The sequence below is a fragment of the Pygocentrus nattereri genome, chromosome 10, assembly GCF_015220715.1.
Source record: "Pygocentrus nattereri isolate fPygNat1 chromosome 10, fPygNat1.pri, whole genome shotgun sequence".
NCBI classification, from domain to species: Eukaryota; Metazoa; Chordata; class Actinopteri; order Characiformes; family Serrasalmidae; genus Pygocentrus; species Pygocentrus nattereri.
Genome location: NC_051220.1, coordinates 12,499,008 through 12,521,073, shown reverse-complemented (window position 1 = coordinate 12,521,073; position 22,066 = coordinate 12,499,008). Strand labels below are relative to the sequence as shown.

General features: G+C 40.7%; 1 protein-coding gene across 3 annotated transcripts in view; it reads right to left on the bottom strand.

Annotated features, from left to right (window-relative positions):
* The window catches only part of luzp1 (leucine zipper protein 1), a 76,476-nt gene that overhangs the window by 16,272 nt on the left and 38,138 nt on the right, over positions 1-22,066 (bottom strand). For 2 of the 3 annotated variants that reach the window (XM_017708851.2, XM_017708850.2), the window contains exon 3: positions 7,806-10,967. In XM_017708851.2, the coding sequence (XP_017564340.1) occupies positions 7,806-10,796 (2,991 nt within the window). In that variant the 5' untranslated portion in view covers positions 10,797-10,967. Of the gene's footprint in view, positions 1-6,016; positions 6,105-7,805; positions 10,968-22,066 lie in introns of those variants that run through there. The other variant, XM_017708852.2, reaches the window with a different exon arrangement.

Genomic DNA, 22,066 nt, shown 5'->3' with positions numbered 1-22,066 from the left:
CTTTAAACAACATTAATTACTTTTACTTCCCCAAAACGATTAGGTTTTCTTTTTTTTGTATAAACAAGCAAACCAATACCAAAATCAGCTCAGGTTAAATTCTTAAACAGCCTCAGCCGGTCCTCCTGTCATCTACTGGTAAAATATTTCCTATATTTATGTAACTCCAGCTGACCTGCTTTGTCACTCTGGTTTTCTAAAAGCAGGCGTCTGGCAACTCAGCATTCTGCGAGTGTATTCTCAGCTCCAAAGCAACATCAATGACTTTAGCAGGCACACCGATATCTCACATACTCTCTGACATACAGGAAGAGAGAGAGAGTAAGTAACAATGAACCGATGATCCTGCACTGACCTCAGCCTTTATCTGCCTTATCATCACTCTCGTAGTACATTAAATATGACTGTGGCTCATAGAAAGACATCCTCAGCCTAGACAAACAGATCCAGCATCTGGACAGATCAGGCTAGAATTAAACATTCATCAGATTCATCATCAACATTCATCAACCTCTTAGCTCTCTTTGTCTTGTTTACAGTTGCTAACTCAGACAAATAATACAACTGCATTACATTATAACACTACACTTCCATTAACTGGCCACTTTATTAGAAACACCTGGCTTGTACTTCCACTAACTGGTCACTTTATTAAAAATAGCCACCTTGTGTTTCACTAAATATAAATTGTACACTAAAATTGGTAGAAAAATGTCATCTGTGTGTTTGTGTTCAGCTTATTATATTTAGAAAATCACTACTGTACTAACTTTTTCTCTATAACTGTATCTTTTTATATATATTCATAAACTCACTTAATATTCAGAGCATTGCTGAATACGTTCTGCTGCCTGTTGATCAATGATCACCCCAGGTGATGATCTTCAGCACCAAAACACTGACCAGCTCCACATCCGAGAGGAGATAAGAGTCAGAGAAGGGTCAGATGGACTTTTTATGGATCTTTGAAAGTCTGAAACTCTCACTCCTGCCCAGTGTGTTAACCTGAGCGATAAGATATTTGAACGTAAGGTGATTACAAAATGGGAAAAAACATCATGTGGTCTGACATAAGCTGTGAGGACAGGATGAACAGACAAGGCTTATTTACAAATCAATCCTATAACACTGGAGAGCTGGGCCTTAAATTCAGGCCAGAAAAGACAAAACTTGGTCAAAACATGAAAAAAAGCCCAACATTAAAAATGTTACATTTTAACATATTAAAAATGTTTGTATGATACTAAACTTGAGGTTTCTATTAAACATCCAGCAAAGCTTGTATGGAAAAATATATGATATGAAAAAAAAAACAGCTCAAAAACTGCTCATCAGCCATATCTAAGAACTGTAAAGAGCAGTTTGATTGACAGATCTCTGTCCAGCACTTCTAGTCTGCTCCACCCCATACAGAACTAACATCATTATCCAGCTTTTATGTGATGCTAAGTGGACGGTACATAAGGACATACAGATCTTCTGACAGACAAACCAAATTAACATGTTTAAGATGAAAACATATTCAGGTTCTCTGGGTCTTCTACATACATTTGCTGCTGTTTTGCATTCCTAACAACTAACTGAAACGACATCTAGAACTTCCAGAAGCACTAGAGTGACGTTGTTACTCACAAAATGTTAAACTGAAGTGTGACTGGTTGGTTCCACTGTCCTGCCCAAATAATGTTGGCAGTTAATCTAACCTGTAAGGCCTTCACTACAGCTCCTGTAGTCCTAACCCATGGGAGAGCTTGTTCAGCTGTATCTACCTGGGAAGGAAAATGCAAAAGTTTGGGCACTGTTGTTTTATTTTTCCACAAAATGTTAAAATCAGTAATTACACTGGGAACAAACACTGCAGATGTTCCCATGTGTTTATTTATATGAAATCATCAGAAATTCTACAAAATGTGTTATTTGGCCAGGGGTGCTCAAACTTTTGCGTACGACTCTAAATCAACACTCTGTGGACTTTTCTCAGCTGTGCGACAAACTAAAAACCGCCAGCCTTCTTGGTTTCTACCAAACACTGAGTATATTTATAAACAGGCCTAATATGGAAGAATGGAAAAACACTGCTTTGTTGGGAAAAAATAAATAAAAGATGGTGCTGAACAATCTGTCCTCTTTTTCTAGACTGCACTGTGAAGCAAAGGAGTGGAAAAAACAGGAAAAACCAGGAAAGGGCAGGAAAAAAAAACAGGAAGTCAAGCAATATTAGCCCTTAAGTGCTGAGAAAATCTAACGTGCAAACAGTCAGACCTGCAGAACCTTCATCCACTAAGTATTCGTCTCAGTTAGACACTAAGTGCAAACCTAACAACCACCTGGAAGAATGACACTCATTACAAGAGGAGTTAAAGCTGTAACACTGCACATTCTGAGGTGAAAATTAGATTTTCTTTTTCAATCATATTTCATATATGAATTCTAACTCAAGTCTACACAGTTCTGCACCAGAACTGTCACACATCAGGACAGCCAGCAGAGAAGATGCTCAACTAGATGAATGAAAGCGTTTTGGCCAGAGGGATGTTTGGGTGATTTAATGAAGGGCATTGTGGGTAATTTAGCGAGAGAGCTGATTAGCCCTACTTAACGAGATATGAAGGCTGATTGTATTTATTTTTCTTTGGTGGCTCGTTACACTAAAGGCTAAAGGGATGAATCAGTGGTATCCTTGAGGCCACTGCTACGAAAACTGACCGCTGAAACAATCGACTGTTCCTCTGAAAAGCAGGACTTTTGACCCATGGGACAGAAGTCATTAACCCTCCTTAACCCTCCATCATATGTTACAGACTGACGCTGCAGCCGTTACTGGGCCTTAGTGACAGACACAGCGACTTGGCTTGTTTACCTCATTTGTTCAGCTAACAGCTTCTTTCAAATGTTGTCTACTTTCACTGGATCATTCATGAGTGACGTCACATGCTAATACTCAGTGTGTGAAATCCCCCCTGGTATTCGGGGGTCCCATGTTGTCTGGCTGCTAACTCAGTGGTGGCAGTAAAATGTTTTATTAGCTGTTCTTCTGTAGAAGTCCCTCTTACTCGTCCCTTCTTCTGTCTTCTGTGAGAGAAATAAGGAACGGTCACTATTTACACCAAACTCTTAGGAAACTGGGCGAGTTTTCAGATTTACAGATCTGCTGCAGCACACTGTACAGTTCTTCAGACGAATCCGGGCAGAGTTACAACTTCTACACTTAAAAAGAGAAGGCTGTTTCGTGAAGAAAAAGGTTTTAGATAGAACCACGAACATTTTGCATGATTAAAGGCTTCATTGCATCGTGAAATGCTTCTTTAGACTGATGGGGAACATGTTATAGATGGTTCTATACAGAACCCTTGTGAAAAAGCACCAAAAAGCTTTCTTCTATTGTCACAAGCTCATACTGCAACAAAATCAGTATGCTTTTTGACACTACATAGAACCATTTAAGCATGTAGCTGGTTCTAAATAAATCAATTTCCTTTACAAAAGAACCCTTGACCAGCTGTCTACAAGTGTATAAAGTTATACAGCACTAATGAGCAGAGCTGAGGCTCCATGTAAAATGCAAGACACCTGCATCAAAGTGGAGACCCAAAGACTGAAAAAACAGGAAAGTCACTGAACCACGGACTTTTAACAAATCACATCAATCCAGGCTCTAAACACATAAGTGGAACATTCAGAGCTCGAGGAACAGAGCAGGAGGGTCCAGTTTCATCCAGATTAAAGTCCTGAGCACTGCTGGTCTACAATTACGGCAGGTCAGAACCGGCGCAGCGTCCTGCAGGCCGAGCTCCACATTGGAGCAGCAGGCCCTCTGAAGGTTTTTCTAACCTCTTCATCCTTGCTCAGATGTTTGGAATGGTGCAGATGTGGTGGCTCCAAGGGCTGCAGTCAGAAAAACTCCAGACACAGCAGGAATATTTACAGACAAGCACGAAAAAAAAAAAAAAAAAAAGCTCTTTAGAGAGTCCTATAATTACGAGATTAGAAAGAATAAATTAGAAAGATAAACGCTGAAATCTCTCACAGGAATTTTTAAATTAATATACATTTTTGTTTTTGTTCATCTGAATTACATGTTTCGCTTTGCATTGTTTTATTCAAAGTATTAAAGTTGAACAAAAGTAGTTAGACTGCTTATTTCCATGTGAATAAATTATTTATTTTAAACTGAAACCATTTTTACTGTATGTTGTATGTATGTATTTTTGGGCCCACTCACTTTAGTCACTGGTCCACTCAAAGTGACTGCTTTTAATATTAAATCTTATTAATAAAAAGCAAAAACAAATATTTTTGGTAGGCTCTTGCTAGGTGGTTGCTATGGTATCCAAAAACGGGTGCTAGGGTGTTGCTATCATATCCCAGGTGGTTGCTAGGGTGTTGGCAGTTGGTTGCTCTGGTATACTAGATGGTTGATAGGGTGCTGCTAGGTGGCTGCTATGGTATTCAAAACGGTTGCTAGGGTGTTGCTAGGTGCATGCCATCATATCCCAGGTGGTTGCTGTGGTATCCCAGATGGTTGACAGGCTGTTGCTATGGTATCCCAGGCAATTGCTAGAGTATTGCTATGGACGCCATGTGGTTAAATAGGGTGCTGCTAGTGTGCTTGTATCATAATGTAAGTGAAGTGCAAAAGAAAAGTAATCCACAATTACTAACAAATACAGTGGCTACAAGCAGTTATCAGACTTTAGCACTTACGCTTATTAAATCCAAAAATTAATCAGTTGATGCATATTTTATACCAGACGTTTTTGCTTCTTCATGCAAAGCAAACGATGAGACTACATTCTATTTGTTATACGTTTCCTTAGTGTTGTATTTCAGTTTTTAGCAAACACCTGGTCACTATCTTGATCTAGACACCCATTTGCAAGAGGCCAATTCACTCCAAAACATCACTACTGGTGCCGCTACTGACAACAAAAAAGGCCACAAAGATGTGTTGAATGTTAAATACTAATGAAAAAATATACTAAATATTTTCTAACATTTTATTTCTAACAAATATCTCTAACAAGAAATATTTTCTAATTTTCTAAGTACAAAACCTGAAGATGTCATGGTTATAGGCACACACACACACTCACTACACAAGTGCACACTTATTTATAACTGTATAATTGTTACAATGCTGTTGTGTGGTTATAGTCCTCCACTCTCACCACAGTAGTAAAGTGAACTCCAGCCCTTCACATCTGTCTCTGTGCACATTCATATTTTATTTATATTACACAATATTCATACTGGAAATGCATATATTCATATTCATTAACCAGATGTTTAGTAATATTTTAGTGTAACTCCTCATACATGCATACTGCATATTGCCTTTTTCTCTTCTGAAGACAAAGTGTTGTACAGCTGTAGAGAGCAATAACCTGAGCCTCATCATAAACACTTCAGTGCACAGATGACCTTAACATGCTGCACGTGTAATAAATAAAAACGCCCACTTTGAAATTCCAAAGAAATTTATTATTCAGTCTTCCGTGCCCTAAATTTAAGTATTCTCCTGTGCTCACGGTCTTACAACTGCCTAAAATTGTATTCATTTAAATGCAAAAGTTTGCTTAAATACACATTTTTGTTGATTTTCTAAGTGTAAATAATTATACATTCTCTACAGAGACACAGTTCTGCACACTTTAATACACAATTACTGTTTATTTATTGAAATGACTGCGCAAAAGTCACAGCACATTTTGCGTTTTATTGTTTTTAATATTCTAAACTCAGGGGTGTTCAGACGTGTGGTTGACAGCAGCAGTTCCTTTTAGGCCTAAACTGACCCTTTGTGACCCTTTACAGTCGTATTGCATTCACAGATTTACAAAGCACACCCTATTACGTTTCTATAATATAGTTTAACAATAACTAGGAAAAAGAAAAAACCTTGCTAAACTCTGCTTTGTTGACAGTGAAGAAATGCACTTCTTGTTCTTCCGTTAGCCGCTTTTCCCCTTCAATTGTTAATCTTCACTTCATCACAAGAACACGACTGAACCTCTGGCCTAAGTTTTTCTGCAAGATCTGTGAACAGTCTTCAGCGTGAACCTCATAAATCTCCCCCCGAAAACTCACTCAGATGACTGAATTCACTGCAAACAGCATGAAACAGCAAGCTCAGTTATAGCAAAAACAGATAATTGGTATTCCCTCTAGTAACTACGGCATTTTTCCTCTTTCAGCACATGGAAAAAAAACTAAAAGACCTCTCACCAAACGAACTATCACTCTTGGAGAGAGCAGAACTTCCAACGCAAACACAGCTTCATAAAAAATGTGTCAAACACCATCTCTACGGGATTATTAACATCATCAATTGTGCCAAATGCGCTTGTGCTAATGTTCCAGAACTGCAAATGTAAGTGTTATATGCAGGTGGTAAAGCAATACAGCTGTAAATGCCTGTTCAGCAGACTTAGTCAGACACATGGAATATAAAATGATCTGTATCCATAAGTGTTTGATTGGCGTTTTCACTGACAGTGAGGTCAACACACACACACACACACACATATATATATATCTATATCTATATCTATATATATATATATACATACACACACAATATGTATATATATATATATATATATATATATATATATATATATATATATATATATATATATATATATAAAATTAGCTAGCATAAGCCAGGAACGAAAACAATGAAAAGATACAGGGAGATTCACTTGAAAGAGGCCCCAAATAGTCTGTAGTAACTCCTGTTACTCCTGAATTAATCTCCCTGTATTTCTCTGTTTTAAATATTACCTCAACAAACTAAGTATTGTGGCATCCACTAAGAAGCTGAAACCTTGTGTAGCAATCCACGAGTCAGCATGAGTTACGGTTAGCTCTAGTGCTAGCTCATTTGAAGGGGTAGCCTCGGTGACATCCCTCTGCTACTTTGGCAACCATTTTCATATGTGCACACAATGAACTGAAATTTTGTTCATACTACTGATCTTTTCAGCCAGCTAACACCATGTACCAGTAACAGTTAATATTTGTGCATTATGATATGCTAATATTAGGTGACGAGCTTGTTCTTTCATTCCTCACAGTTAACTGAAAACTCAAGTTACTTGAATATCAAAATTAGTCAAGAATGCACATCTCTTATTTAGATGTACTCTGTATAACCCTTCAAAACCTACACTTCACAAATAAATCAATATAATCCTGAAGAAGCTAAGCTTTTGTAAAAACTACTTTATTTGCTTATGACTATCACATCAGAATGACAAAGTAGCAGCCATGGTATTGCTGCTTGATACTGAGGAGAGCCTTTGTAAGCTTTTCAAACACGCAAAAGGCCTCATACTCAAAATGTAGAGCATTCCTGACAATCACTGCCTGACAGAAAGTCATTACATTTTCATAAAAAAAATCAGAAAGTGCAGTCTGCAGCATATCTGAATTATATTCATATCTGCTTTGAAAGCTGAAAAATTATCAGAAGCTCCATCTTATAGCAATCCGTAAATTTCATTTTGTATCGAGTACTTGAACATGTACCTTAATGAGAAGGCAGCTAATCTACAGATACACAAGGGATATGGTGCAAATCCTAATTTTTTGCTAGCATATTTGCTAAATTAGCTAGCTGCTGCAACCTAGGGGATGAACTGAACGCAGTCAAATTACCTGTGCACCAAATACTAATGGACATTAAAACTCTACATCCCAATACAATTTTTACAAAAAGTAATTGCTTACGTAAAAACAGTCTTGGACCCAGAGATGTCCAAAGCTAGCACACAGAATATGTAAACAAAAGAGGCAATACTCACGTTTGGTTGTCTACGGCTCCTTGGCTGCAGCTGCTGTGCTGTGACAGGCTCATGAGGAATACATCTCTGAAGGCCACTATCTAGTTGTGACACAACACTCTTGCTCTTATGCACAGACCCTAGAACATCTTTAGTTGTATTTCCACTGCTAATCCTGCGCATGTAAACCTCTGCTGGACTTTGTTTTACACCTCGTGTGGAGACATTAGGGGATACTGCGGATTCTTCTGCATCCAGGACTGTGGTAGCTCTGTATGCTCTCCATGTTGTGGCAGACTCCAATTCATCGTCAGAACCATCCCTTCTTGGTCCCCGTCCAAGATCGTCCACAGAAGCTGCTCCTCGATTCCTCCAAGCACTCCTTACAGTCACATTCCTCATTTCTGGTACACTGTCGTCCTGGGATGAGTAGTGGTTGTTGCTGAGGCTTCTCCAGCTGGTGACTGTCGTGGTGGTGCTACTATTACTGTTGCTCTCAAACCCTGACTCTGTGCTGTTGACATCAGACACCATTTCTGGTGACTGAACACTGAAGCTGCTTCGGGACAGGATGGTCGTCTCTACACGAGCCATCTCTAAGACACTGGGAGGATCTGAGTTATCACAGTCTTCCTCACCAGGCTGCATTGTGATCTCACTCTTGGGAATGGATATTTCATAGGGGACGGAGATGCTACCTCGGAGGTCCGGGCTTGGCCCAATAACAATATTGCTGGTAGAGGTGTGCCGCTCCTTAGATGAGGGGTCACTTGAGATACTGCTGCTTCGACTGCTGGTCCGAGAAGAGCTCGGGTCATTAGGGTAGAAAGTGATACTGCTGGTCATCTTGGTGGAGATCTTGGGTTTCCCATTGGTAGACAGCGGTTCTGTGCTCCCTCCTGATATCATCATCTCCTTGCGGTCATACTCTACGATTGCTGGCTTGATAACTGCTTTAGATCGCAGGGCCTCCCGTGGGCTGCAGGTTCGCTGGATCTCAATTCCAGAGGAAGCCTGAGCAGTCTCCTGAGATCCACTTTCTGTCATTAGAGCCCTATGCTGTTCTTCGTCATAAGAGCTTCTTGTAGAAGATCCACCGGAATGTGATTCCTGCAGTCGTGAGTACCTGGGATACTTAGAGCTGGTTGTTCTGCTGCTTAAAGCAGACGTTACAGAAGCTGTGTCACTCGTGGAACGCTTTGAAACAGTGGATTCTGATTCTGAGGCTGAGGAGTGTCCCTCAGATCCATGATCACTAGGAGCTGATGGGGTTACATGGGATCTGTATGCAGTGTAAGATCCATTTGCCTGGGACAAACTCAACACTGCAGTTGCCTCCTGTGAAGAATCTAAATACTCTGGCTCAATGGCTCTGTCTTTTTCAGGTGGAGGCGCACAAACATTCTTATTTGAGCTACTCACAACAACATCAGAATTGTTTGATTCACTGTCACTCCCAGCATACAACCTGGAGAATTTCTCAACTCTACTCTTCTTGCTTTCGCTGTCGGCTGGCTTGGCAGACACTTTCCCTGGCTTTTGGTCATTGGCAGCAGGAGGGTAACGGCTGAGGACGGAAACTTTCTTATTATCACTAACAGAGCTGGCCTGAATGGTACTTCCAAGCTTCTCTTCAATACCCTTACTATCTTTTAATCCATTGTCAGCAGTATTTGAAGACCCAGTTTTCAACCCAGGTTTCTTGAACTTGTGGGCAGGACTTAAGGCCCTCCGTGGAGTCTTGGGGGAGTTCTCCACGGAATGGCTGATGTCTTTACTCTTCAATTTTCGCTGCTGTGGAGAAGTATCTCTGGTTTTGCTCTTTGAGGTACTTGGCTCAGTGACGGCACTCCTGTACTTCGGCTTCTCTTGCCTGAAACCACCTCGTACATTTATCTCCTCGTTCTCGGCCTTGCCATTCTCTAGGACTTTTTGCTGGGGAGTAATGGAAACTGCAAGATTTCCATTACTACTGCTGCTGAAAAGTTGCATCTTCAGCTGCTCAAGCTGGTCATTCAGCGCTTGGCTACGGCTTCTCTCCTGCTGAAACTTTTCGGCCAGGTCAGCATTCTTGGATTCTGAGATTTTCAGGTCCTCCTCCACTATCTCCAGTTGCTTGAGACGGCTTTTCAGCTTCTCTATTTCCTGCGTAAGGTCTTTGATCTTATTGTCCTCGTGCCCCTCTAGGCTGTTTTTCTCATTCTCTGATTTGTTCCTCAGGCCAACATCATCCGAGAGCTTAAGGTAGTCCAGGCTCTTCTTCCTTGCCAGTTTGCTAGTCAGTCCCGCTGAGAAGTCATCTTCAATCCGGATATCCCGGGACTCGTTGAAACTGTGGTCTGATGAGCCCAATTTGCTTTTCTGCCGTTCAAGTTTCTCGGTCAGTTTAAGAATGATCTTTTCATCCTCTCTTTGCTTTTCCAGGAGTCTTTTGCGCTCATTCACAAACGTCTGAGTTAGGGCTTTCAGTTTCTCCATCTCAGCTGTCAGAGCCTGCTCTGCCCTGTTCAAACGGGCCTCAGAGGAGTCCACCTCCCTCACTCGGGCCTTCAGGGCTTCCAGTTCAGATGAAAGCTTCTTGGTGAGGTTCTTTTCCTCATTAAGGCTGAGACAGAGCTGGGTGCAGTCCGACTTGCTCTTCCCAAACGCCTCTTCCAGCTTCTCAAGTTCAGTCATTCTGCGCTGAAGACGCTCTATCTCTGCTTTAAGCTCCTTAGTCAGGTTCTCCTCTGCTTCCAGCTTCTCCTTTACCAAACGACAAAGGTCTTCTGCTTTTCTCACCTCCTCATCCTTGCCTTCAATTTTGAGTACTCTCTTCCGAAGTGCCTCGACATCCCCAAGCAAGGAGGAATTACTGCCCTCAGCTTGGATGATCTTGTCTTGGAGGTCCAAAAGCTCATCCTCAGCCTTGTGAAGTTTACTTGTGGCCTCCTCAAGCTCATCCAGGCGCCGCCCCAGACTCTGGAGCTTATGCCTCAAGTGGCGGCTGGTTGTGTCCTTGATTTCTGTCATAATGATATCTGGAGCTAATTCAAGGTAAGATTTATTAGCTGCCTTTTTGGAAAAGTGCACATTTGTGTAGTGGAGTTGTACTGATGGCTTCTGGAAGCCTACAAAGGAACCTCCAACTTCAGTGTTGTCCGCTGTCCTCTATTGCAAGTTAGCTGGGGGATTCTCAATCACCTACAATACAAAAAAGAGAATTGAAAGAGGTTAGCACAGAACATGTTTAAGATAAAACATGCTGAATTAAAACTAGGAAACACAGAAGAGTCCTATAAAAAAAGATCTCTTTAGTGAAAGACAAGAGAGTGAAAGCAAAAGCAAGAGAGACTGACTGAAGACTGAAGTCTGCAGTACTTCTGAACAGTCCAATAAAATTAGGGTAATATAAACCAGGAACTCAGGGCTGCACACGGTCACAAATGCACAGCACACCCTCCCCGTTTCCAAACATTTCCAAAACAAAACTCCTGTTTAGAGTTTTCATGGGAAAAACAGACTCGATTAAACTGGAAACCATTATTATTTTAACATACACACAGAGCACATTATTAGGAACACCTCCTTGTTTCTACTCTCACTGTCCATTTTATCAGCTCCACTGACCACATAGAAGCACTCTGCAGTTCTACAGTTACAGACTGTAGTGCATCTGTTTCTCAGTGCATCTTGTTACCCTGTTCTTCAATGGTCAGGACCCCTACAGGACCTCCAGAGAACAGGTATTATTTGGGTGGTTGGTCAATCTCAGCACTGCAGTAACACTGATGTTGTGTTGGTGTGTTAGCGTGTGTTGTGCTGGTGTGAGTGGAGCAGACTCAGCAATGCTGCTGGAGACTTTAAACACTCCAGTATCGCTGATGAACCGAGAACCAAAAACATGCAGCCAACTGCATCCTGTGGGCAGCATCTTGTGACCACTGATGAAGGACAAGAGGATGTAGCAGCAGATAAGCCATCATCTCTAACTTTACATCTACAAGGTGGTCCAACAAGGGAGGTGTGTTTAATAGAGTGGACAGTGAGTGGACAGTGAGTGGACTAGTTTAAAAATTCCAGCAGCACTGCTGTATCTGATCCACTCACAACAGTGCAAAAAAAAAAAAAAAACACTAACCATCAGTGTCACTACAGTGCTGAGAATGATCCACCACCCAAATAATACCTGCTCTGTGGGGGTCCTGACCACTGAAGAACAAGGTAAAACAGTATGCAGAGAAACAGATGGACTACAGTCTGTAACTGTAGAACTACAAAGTGAAACTATATGGTCAGTGGAGGTGATAAAATTGACAATGAATGAATGAATGTAGAAAAAAAAGTGCTCAGTGTATCTGCAACATTTTTGGGGGAAGCTCAAACAAAAAAGGGAAACACAAACATAAATTAAATAAATCCAAAGCATACTTTAGAAACTGTTATCGGAAGAAACCAAACATGGTATTAAGAGATTTTCCCAAGGCAGACAAACATAACGTTATTAAAAGACTACAGATTTAACCCCAGTCTGCAGGGTACAAGGCTGTGGCATCACTCGCTATACTTGGCCTGTCACAACTACTACATAAATCACATGATCATGCAAATATTTGAGTTGACTGACAGTTGTGAGTTTTCACAATCTTATGTTTACATCTCAAAAAACAAGAAATGAACTGGGTGTGTTTTTCCATTACACTAAAGAAATGACATAGGTTCTAACTTCTGACCAGTGGTAAGTAACATTTGCTCATTTGATGTTGGTAAATAATGCCTGTAGAGAACGTCAATGAGTAATGTTTGTTTACTTGAGCTTGAGTTGTAAGTATCAACTCTATAAGTATCAACATTTTGGAAGCAAGATAGCTAATCAGTTAATTTGTCCACTGTAACAGTTGCATTTAATGAACAAAAAACATTAACCACAGTTATTTACAAGGCAACAAATCCTTATTTCACACAAGATCAAAACCCTACTTTAGCACATTATCAGTTCCCCCTACAGGTGGTATTATGTTAGGATGTTGTTCAAATGAAAAGAAAGCTGTGGTGATGCATATATCTGCAATAAGTCAGAGGTTAAATCCCAACAAGAGGTCAGTATTGTGCCAGAGGGGATGCCAAAGAGCGATTATTGCAATTATAAAGCAGCCCATTGGGGGTCTACCTGTGCATGTGCCTGCTCAAAGGCAGAAAAACAGGCTTGATGACGGCTGTAATTTGAATAATTACACTATTTCAAAAGATTCTATCTTCTAAGAATGTTTAAAGACCACCCACCCCAACACTGACCCACCTGGACTAGGCCTCATTTCAGGCCTGAGTTGCTGAAAGCTGCTTTTGGAAGCAGAAAGGAAGTTAAAGGAAAAGGGTGAAAGGAGCACAAGGGTATCCCAGCGTCATTAAACTGAACCCCCACCACCACTTCCCCAAACGCCTTCAATAAAGCACCATCGATTTCCTGCCAGCATTTTTACCTGCATCAGCACATCTCAATGACACCGGCTTCCCGCTGCACTGCTATCTCTATAGCAACGGCCACAACAAGGGCTTCCGTTTAGCACCATTAGAACTCAGAACCTGATTTAGAACACCATTAGAACCATTCTGGGCCTCAGCAACGCTTCGCTATACATAGTGCGCTGGAAATAAAAGCACAGTGCGCTTCATGGATACGCATTTGGTGCTAAATTTGAAACTCTAATGTCGTTTTAACCACTGCAAATGTTATTTTGGTTTCTGAGGTACAGGTTAATTACATGGCACATTTATTACACAAAGGCCTCTGCTGAAAATCTGATAAAAAATTGTTGGGGATATTTAGAGTGTACAGGCCAAAACGGAGAGCTGTACAGTCATAAACGGAGAGCTGAATGAACACGACGGAGCAGATAGTTTGTGCCTTATGGATTACTGCTGTTTCATGCTCATGAAAGATTTAGAGCCTGATTTCCTCTCTCCCTCCCCTTCACTCGCCCTCTATCCCTCTCCCTCTCTTTCCCCGGCTGCCTCAGTGTCATGAATGATCCAAAGTCCAAAAGACATGCAGTCAGGCCAATTGTGTAAAATGATCAAATTGTAAGTCGCTCTGGATAAGAGCGTCAGCCAAATGCCGTAAAAAAAAAAAAAGAATGTTAATGGTAACAAGGGCAGAGCGCTGCATGTGCACAATAATCTCTTATTGATCCAGACTGTCCCATTCTCTCTTTCTCGACTCAGTCCATTTCAGCAACCACAAAATAATAAGCTTTCATTTTCATGCCATCAGTCAACACCCACGTCCTTTTATGCTACCTTGGCTCCAATTAATCAAAGCTGTGTATGGTCAAATCTGAACATAAATGAAGCAAAACATCATCCACGGTTTTGTTCATTCATCACCTTCATCCTCAGCATATCTGCATGATCAAACTCATGTCTGGTAGGAGTGCAAAACATCTTAGTGTAAAAGTTTAACAACTGGAAATTGATGTGTGATTTGAGGTTAACCAAAACTACAAGATCACAAGACACCAACAATGAGAATAAACGTTTAAAAAAAATAATAATAATACAATTTTACACAACACAGCTATTTTCACACACAATAATAGTGTTTAAAAATGATATTTTAGAAGACAAAAAAAAAAAAAAAATCACATATCACATCATTCTACCATCTTAAAACACTACAACATTTTGTTTATTTCAAATTTTATTATTCCTAGCGGCCATAATTTCAATATTACAAAGGTCGCTCAGTAGGTTGAGCAGCGCACTCACCGCTCCACCGTAAACTCTGCCTATCAGCACAGCCATTCACACATACAGAATGTTGTACAATACAAAACTGGACAGTCATCACTGCGAAATTATCATGAAAGTAAGCTAGATGTTCAAAAATGAAAAATAAATAAATAAATAAAATGCAGTTTGAACAGGGGCGCCCAAACTTTTGCATATGACTGCGTGACAATTAAAAATGCCACAGAATGTGTTCTGACTGTGATGAAGTGACAAAATGTGGTAGAATTATACTTTAAATAGCCATGTAACTATTAAATTGATGTATTTTGTCAAATTAAACATCACTTTCATACTTCTATGCGGAATTAAATTAGGATTTTCTTTTTCTGTTGTTTTAAACTCTAAGAGCCCCTTTATGTGCCCACACTTTACTTCCGCACACTTAACTACCCAACTTACATTTTTATAGTAATTTGAAACATTGAATAATTACTAACTAATAAGTCTTTATTATTTGTTTTGTATTTATATGGAATGTCATCACATCATAGGATAAAAATAATGTAGAGCACAATGAGTTAGAAATTAGTCCCACGTGACAAAGACAGAATGTAACAATAAACTCATAAATAAACAATAAACTTAGCTGTATGGTTTAATAAATTTGATAAATATCTCCAGAGGGGACACACAGAGTACAGTGCAACATATGCGACAAACATTAAGGGGTTAATGGTTAATGCTGACAGGCCTAAACTCCATCTGTTCATCCCTAAAAGGAATCTGGGATGTAAGTAGTCACAATTACAGCCAGCATGTGCTCCGAACTGGCAGCCCAGAAAACAACATTAGCAGAAGGAGTGCTAGCGGCCGCCTGCGGCTGTGAATGTGGAATGAAGGAATTTAGCACTAATGCTTTCATAATGCTAACAGTTTAGCAGGCAGAAGGCGGCCTGCAGGCCACAGAGACGTCCAGGAAAAACACTGCAAACTTATAATCACAGCAGAGGAGGTCCTTCAAAAATAGACCAGAACTCAGACCACACCACCTGGCAAAAGTTTGGGGACACTGTGCTTCTTCCTTTAAAAGGGGAGTTTGACTTTTACCATAAAACAGCTCAGTTTTATGCACCACTGTCTGTGACTAATCACAACTGTTCACCAATATAACAATAATAACCACTATTCATCAATATTAATCACTATTCACCAGCGTGCATTACAACACACCACTGTTCAGAACTGTTCATCACTATTCACCAATTACCACAAATTCATCACTGATCACCACTGTTCACTGCTATTCACCATTGTTCACCACTGTTCATCACTATTCATTACTAATCACCACTGTTCACCACTATATCACCAATAACCCACTATACATCACTATTCAGCATTTACGACTATTCATCAATTTTAATCACTATTCACCAATTACCACTATTCATCAATGTTCACCAACTTCTACTATTCATGGTTCATCACTCCTTATGACCTTTCATCACTAATCATCACTCAGCTTCATTTTCATAAGAGTATCTTCTTGGTATGAATAGTAGGTTTCAATTCACCATTTAACCATTTTCTTTTCTAAACTGCTGCTAAAAGCTCTTATTGAAACTCTTTTGGTCTAAAGGTACACGTAACACTCGAAAAATTTGAGTGCTGATAAGTGATTTCACAACAAGGAGACTAAATGGCCGTGGCCTGTAGCTTTATTTGTACTTTCTTACTCAGTTGTTCCTTCAGTTTTGCATTTTTTTTATTGGCTAACAAAATTGACATGATTACTCTTCACTCTCTGGTTCACATATTTCAACTAAAATAAAAACAGCCCGCTTTGAATTCATCATGGTTGTGATGTCACAACTACAAACACAGCCGTCCACCCATTCAGCCTACAGCAGTTTAGTCCCACCAATTCAGCCTACAGAGGTTTAGCCCCACCCATTCAGCCTACAGCAGGTTATCTGCACCCACTCATTCTACAACAGGTTAGCCCCGCCCTCTCCTCTGTCCATAGCAGAAGAGTCCTCTGCTGTACTCGGTCTCTCTCTCCCCGTTTCTGTGCAGTAATCCAGGCTGAATGTGATGTAGTGGTGTGTGATGTGTGCAGTGCAGCAGTGAGGGATGGAGGTTTAGTGTTATTATGTCATCAGGCTGAAGGCTGGAGAGCAGATTAGTGAACTGCAGCTTTACACAAACTCCACACAGCAGGCAGAGCCTCTTCACAGCTAGCCAAGCATGCTAAAGCTGAGCTGGCAGGGAAACCGAGCCAGATAAACTGATTCACAACGGAATCAAACTTTCTTGTAGCATCTATAATTCCTACACATAACATGTCATAGGCTTAAACCCTTTAATAAAATTCAATAATAATCTTTCAAACACCATCACACACACTTGCAAAAGTCTATTACTGAAACCTTCTTTTTTATAAATCAGCTGACTCTGACGGTGCGCGCGCTAACCGAGTCTCTGGGGGGTGCAAGCGCTAACCGAGGCTCTGGGTGTGTGAGAGTTGATTCTTGAGTCTCTGCATTATGAGTTGATTTGTGAGTCATTTACGGATGAATCTGAGTCACAATTCATTCTGCTAACATGCAATTCTAGTTCCAATCTTTCTCACATGCACACACACACACACACACACACACAATGTGGAGGTAATGAGTGCTCTGTGGGATCTTCATTAGTGAGGAATTAGTGAGACACACACACACACACACACACGATTGATCACTCACAATGAGGAAGGGCACACCCCACTGTACACGTACACACACACACACACACACACACTTTCTCAAACTAATTTTCACACAGCCTCTCTGAAAGTCTGCTCACGCACAGACTGCGACACTGCGTACACTTTTTTTTTCCCGGAGTCAGCGCGATTTGTGCTGTATGGATGTGTTAAAAGTCAGACTGACCAATCAGAGCTGTGTCGTCATGGCTGCAGTCCAAACAAATGTGCTGAGGAAGCGAAGAAAAACTCATAAAATCAAGCAACACTAGCAATACAAAGGCAGAGATTACAGAAACATGCAGTGTGAGTCACTGAGATGATGTGCATTCTTTGTGTCCAAGTCTCTTATTTTCCAAAAAAAAAAGAGAATTGAGTACATACATGGCATACATCAAATTATTCAACAATAACTCTTATGTGAAATAATTCTCAGTGCATCCACATGAACTTCATTTTAGTTTTATTTTGCCTCCAAATGTCTACAAATGTCAGGTGGTGCAACCATCTAATCATTCAAAAAAAGGTAGCTCTTTTCTAAAGGAAATAGTTTGGCCAAATGTTATTGTTTGAAAACTTTAAAATAAAAATCTAGTAATACTAACCAATCTGCAGTCAGTAGCAGTAATGCTAACCAATCTGCAGTCAGCAGCAGTAATGCTAACCAATCTGCAGTCAGTAGCAGTAATGCTAACCAATCAGCGTTCAGTAGCAGTAATGCTAACCAATCAGCGCTCAGTAGCAGTAATGCTACCCAATCTGCGCTCAGGAACAGTAATGCTACCCAATCTGCGCTCAGTAGCAGTAATGCTACCCAATCAGCGCTGAGTAGCAGTAATGCTACCCAATCAGCGCTGAGTAGCAGTAATGCTACCCAATCAGCGCTGAGTAGCAGTAATGCTAACCAATCAGCGCTGAGTAGCAGTAATGCTAACCAATCAGCGCTGAGTAGCAGTAATGCTAACCAATCAGCGCTGAGTAGCAGTAATACTAGCCAATCAGCGCTGAGTAGCAGTAATGCTAACCAATCAACACTCAGTAACAGTAATGCTAACCAGTCAGTGCTGAGTAGCAGTAATACTAACCAATCTGCGCTGAGTAGCAGTAATGCTAACCAATCTGCGCTCAGTAGCAGTAATGCTAACCAATCTGCGCTCAGTAGCAGTAATGCTAACCAATCAGCAGTCAGTAGCAGTAATGCTAACCAATCATCGCTCAGTAGCAGTAATGCTAACCAATCAGCGTTCAGTAGCAGTAATGCTAACCAATCAGCGCTCAGTAGCAGTAATGCTAACCAATCAGCAGTCAGTGGCAGTAATGCTAACCAATCATCGCTCAGTAGCATTAATGCTAACCAATCATCGCTCAGTAGCAGTAATGCTAACCAATCATCGCTCAGTAGCAGTAATGCTAACCAATCATCGCTCAGTAGCAGTATATTCCTCATAAACTTGCTCTGATGCAATGTCAAGGTTACATATTGAGGAAAAATGTGATGCTTGAGTAACGGTAAGAACGATTCAGTTTATCATGTCAGGTGGTCTGACCTCAGAAGAACCATGAAAATATGGAATTATTACAATAATATTTATTTATTTGAAAAATATGCATATAAACTCAAGTTCAAGGCCAACGGTTCCTATGGGTGCCTAAGTAGATGCCCATTTAATCTGAAATTAGTCTGAAAGGTCAGATGGAGCAACCAGACCAGCACAGTTTAATAATTGAAACAGGCAAATTAAAAGCTTTGATAGCACTATATACAATATATTTAAGATATGAAATGCTCTAAATGATCTAAACGCAAACAAGTAACTCATTTTAATTAACTTATTTGGCACTGTCACAGTTACAATGTGAGGATTTAGACATGTACTTAGCATTGTGCTAATTGGTGGGTATATGCTTTCATTACTTAACTACATTACAAGCTAAATAACAAAATTTTAGAAACCAAACAGGCCTCATCGACTGTGAGTTGGGGGTGGGGGGGTGACTTTTGGCCGAACTAACACTTTGAAAAGTCCTGAATTTTCTCTCTTTCCATCCTCCTCTCTCTCCAATCATACACCATATCATTACTGCCTCACCACACACACAGACACACTGATGTCAAGTGCAGTGTGTGTGTGTGTGTGTGTGTGTGTGTGTGTGTGTGTGTGTGTGTGTGTGTGTGTGTGTGTGTGTGTGTGTGTGTGTGTTCTGAAGGTCTTTATTCTGCACAAACATTACTGTAATAAAACCTTCAACAGCCAACCACAATCTACTACACCTCAGAGAGAGAGAGAGAGAGAGAGAGAGAGAGAGAGAGAGAGAGAGAGAGAGAGAGAGAGAGAGAGAGAGAAGGATGAAAAGAGAGACAGTGAGCAGAGTGAAAGAGGAAGAGGGGAGAGAGAGAGAGAGAGAGAAGGATGAAGAGAGAGAACAAAGAGGTGAAGAGAAAGTGACAAAAGAAAAAGAGGGATACTGAAAAAGAAAGGCTGAAGAGAAAGAAATAGACAGACCCAACAAGGGGGTGAAGAGAGAGAGAGAGAGAGAGAGAGAGAGAAAGGATGAAAAGAGAGACAGTGAGCAGAGTGAAAGAGGAAGAGGGAGAGGGAGAGAGAGAGAAGGACGAAGAGAGAGAGAGAAGGACGGAGAGAGAGAGAAGGACGAAGAGAGAGAGAGAGAACAAAGAGGTGAAGAGAAAGTGACAAAAGAAAAAGGGAAAACCAAGAGGGATACTGAAAAAGAAAGGCTGAAGAGAAAGAAATGAGAAAAAGACAGACCCAACGAGGGGATGAAGAGAGAGAGAGAGAGAGAGAGAGAGAGAGAGAGAGAGAGAGAGAGAGAGAGAGAGAGAGAGAGAGAGAGCGCGAATACTGATTCTGTAGTTGCAGAATTTTTTTCCCTTTTTTCCAAGAAGCACAAACCCAGACCGTAATGTTCAGCTTGTCGTTTCCTGTGTAGAGTCTTTCCTCTCTTTCTTCTCTCTCCATGGCTGTGTGTTAGATACACTCTGTTCTCACTCTGTGTTTTCAACATTACAGTATTAAAAACACCAACAGTTTCTCATTAGGTTGAACGTATAACTGGCTCTACATATAGGTATTGTGATATAAACTGAGTCTGTTCTACAGTTTCTCATTAGGCTGAATGAATAACTGGCTCTAAATGTAGGTATTGTGATATAAACTGAGTCTGTTCTACAGTTTCTCATTAGGCTGAATGTATAACTGGCTCTACATGTAGGTATTGTGATATAAACTGAGTCTGTTCTACAGTTTCTCATTAAACTGAAAGGTATTGATATCAGTGTCTTGTAAAGTTTGTCCAACATCACAACAGCAAGTATAAAGGAACCCACTTGTGGGCAGAGCCTGTAGTAGTAACAGAACAATAAGCACTGAGGTGAATGTGTGAATAAGGACTTTGGGTTTTACCTGCAGTTCAGCAAAACCTGCTTACCTGTGTGTGTGTGTGTGTGTGTGTGTGTGTGTGTGTGTGTGTGTGTGTGTGTGTGTGTGTGTCTCCCATAGTTACAGACTGTGGTGTGTAAACAGGTGTGCAGTAATAATGACGTAATGCTGAGAGGTCTGTGATAAGATTCATCACCACTCAGACACAGAGTGACAGATTACTGCTGGTAGTAAAACTGATCATCACCACAGCAACACTCAACCCACTTAAACAGGAATTAAACCTGAGACACAGAGAGAGAGAGAGAGAGAGAGAGAGAGAGAGAGAGAGAGAGAGAGAGAGAGAGAGAGAGCGCACGAGAGAGAGAGCGCGAAAGAGCGCACGAGAGAGAGAGAGAAAGAGAGAGTGAGCAACAGAGAGCGAGTGAGCGAGCGAGCGAGGGAAAGAGAGAAAGAAAGAGCGCAGATAATGAGCAGAAAGAAAGGGAGAAAGAAAAAGAGAATTAGCAGAAAGAAAGGAATAAAGAGAGAGAATGAGCAGAAAGAAAGGAAGCGAGAGACAAGAGACAGACAGAGAGACAGAGAGAGAGAGAGAGAAAATGAGCAAAAAGAAAGAGGAAGAGAGAATAAGCAGAAAGAAAGGAAGAAAGAGAGACAGATAATGAGCAGAAAGAAAGGAATAGAGACAGAGAGAGTGAGCAGAAAGAAAGGAAGAAAGAGAGAGACAAGAGAGAGAGAGAGAGAGAGAGAGAGAGAGAGAGAGAGAGAGAGAGAGAGAGAGAGAGAGAATGAGCAAAAAGAAAGAGGAAGAGAGAATAAGCAGAAAGAAAGGAAGAAAGAGACAGATAATGAGCAGAAAGAAAGGAAGAAAGAGAGGGAGACCGAGAGACTGAGCAGAAAGAAATGAATAAAGAGAATTTGTAGAAAGAGGAAGAGAGAGAATTAGCAGAAAGTAACGTAATAAAAAGAGATAAAGAGAGAATGAGCAGAAAGAAAGGATAAAAGAGACAAAGAGGAATAAAGAGAAAAAGAGAATTTGCAGAAAAGAAGAGAGAGAGAGAGAGCGAGCGAGCGAGCGAGCGAGAGAAAGAGAGAGAAAGAAAGAGAGAGAGCGCAAGCGAGAGAATGAGCAGAAAGAAAGGGAGAAAGAGAAAAAGAGAATTTGCAGAAAAGAAGAGAGAGAGAGAGAGAGAGAGAGAGAGAGAGAGAGAGAGAGAGAGAGAAACAGAGAGAATGAGCAGAGAGAAAGAAATAAAGACAGAATGAGCAGAAGGAAAGGAAGAAAGAGAAAGAGAGGGAAAGGAAGAAAGAGAAAGGAAGAAAGAGAAAGAATTTGCAGAAAAGGAGAGAGAGAGAGAGAGAGAGAGAGAGAGAGAGAGAGAGAGAGAGAGAGAGAGAGAGAGAGAGAGAGAGAGAGAGAGAGAGAG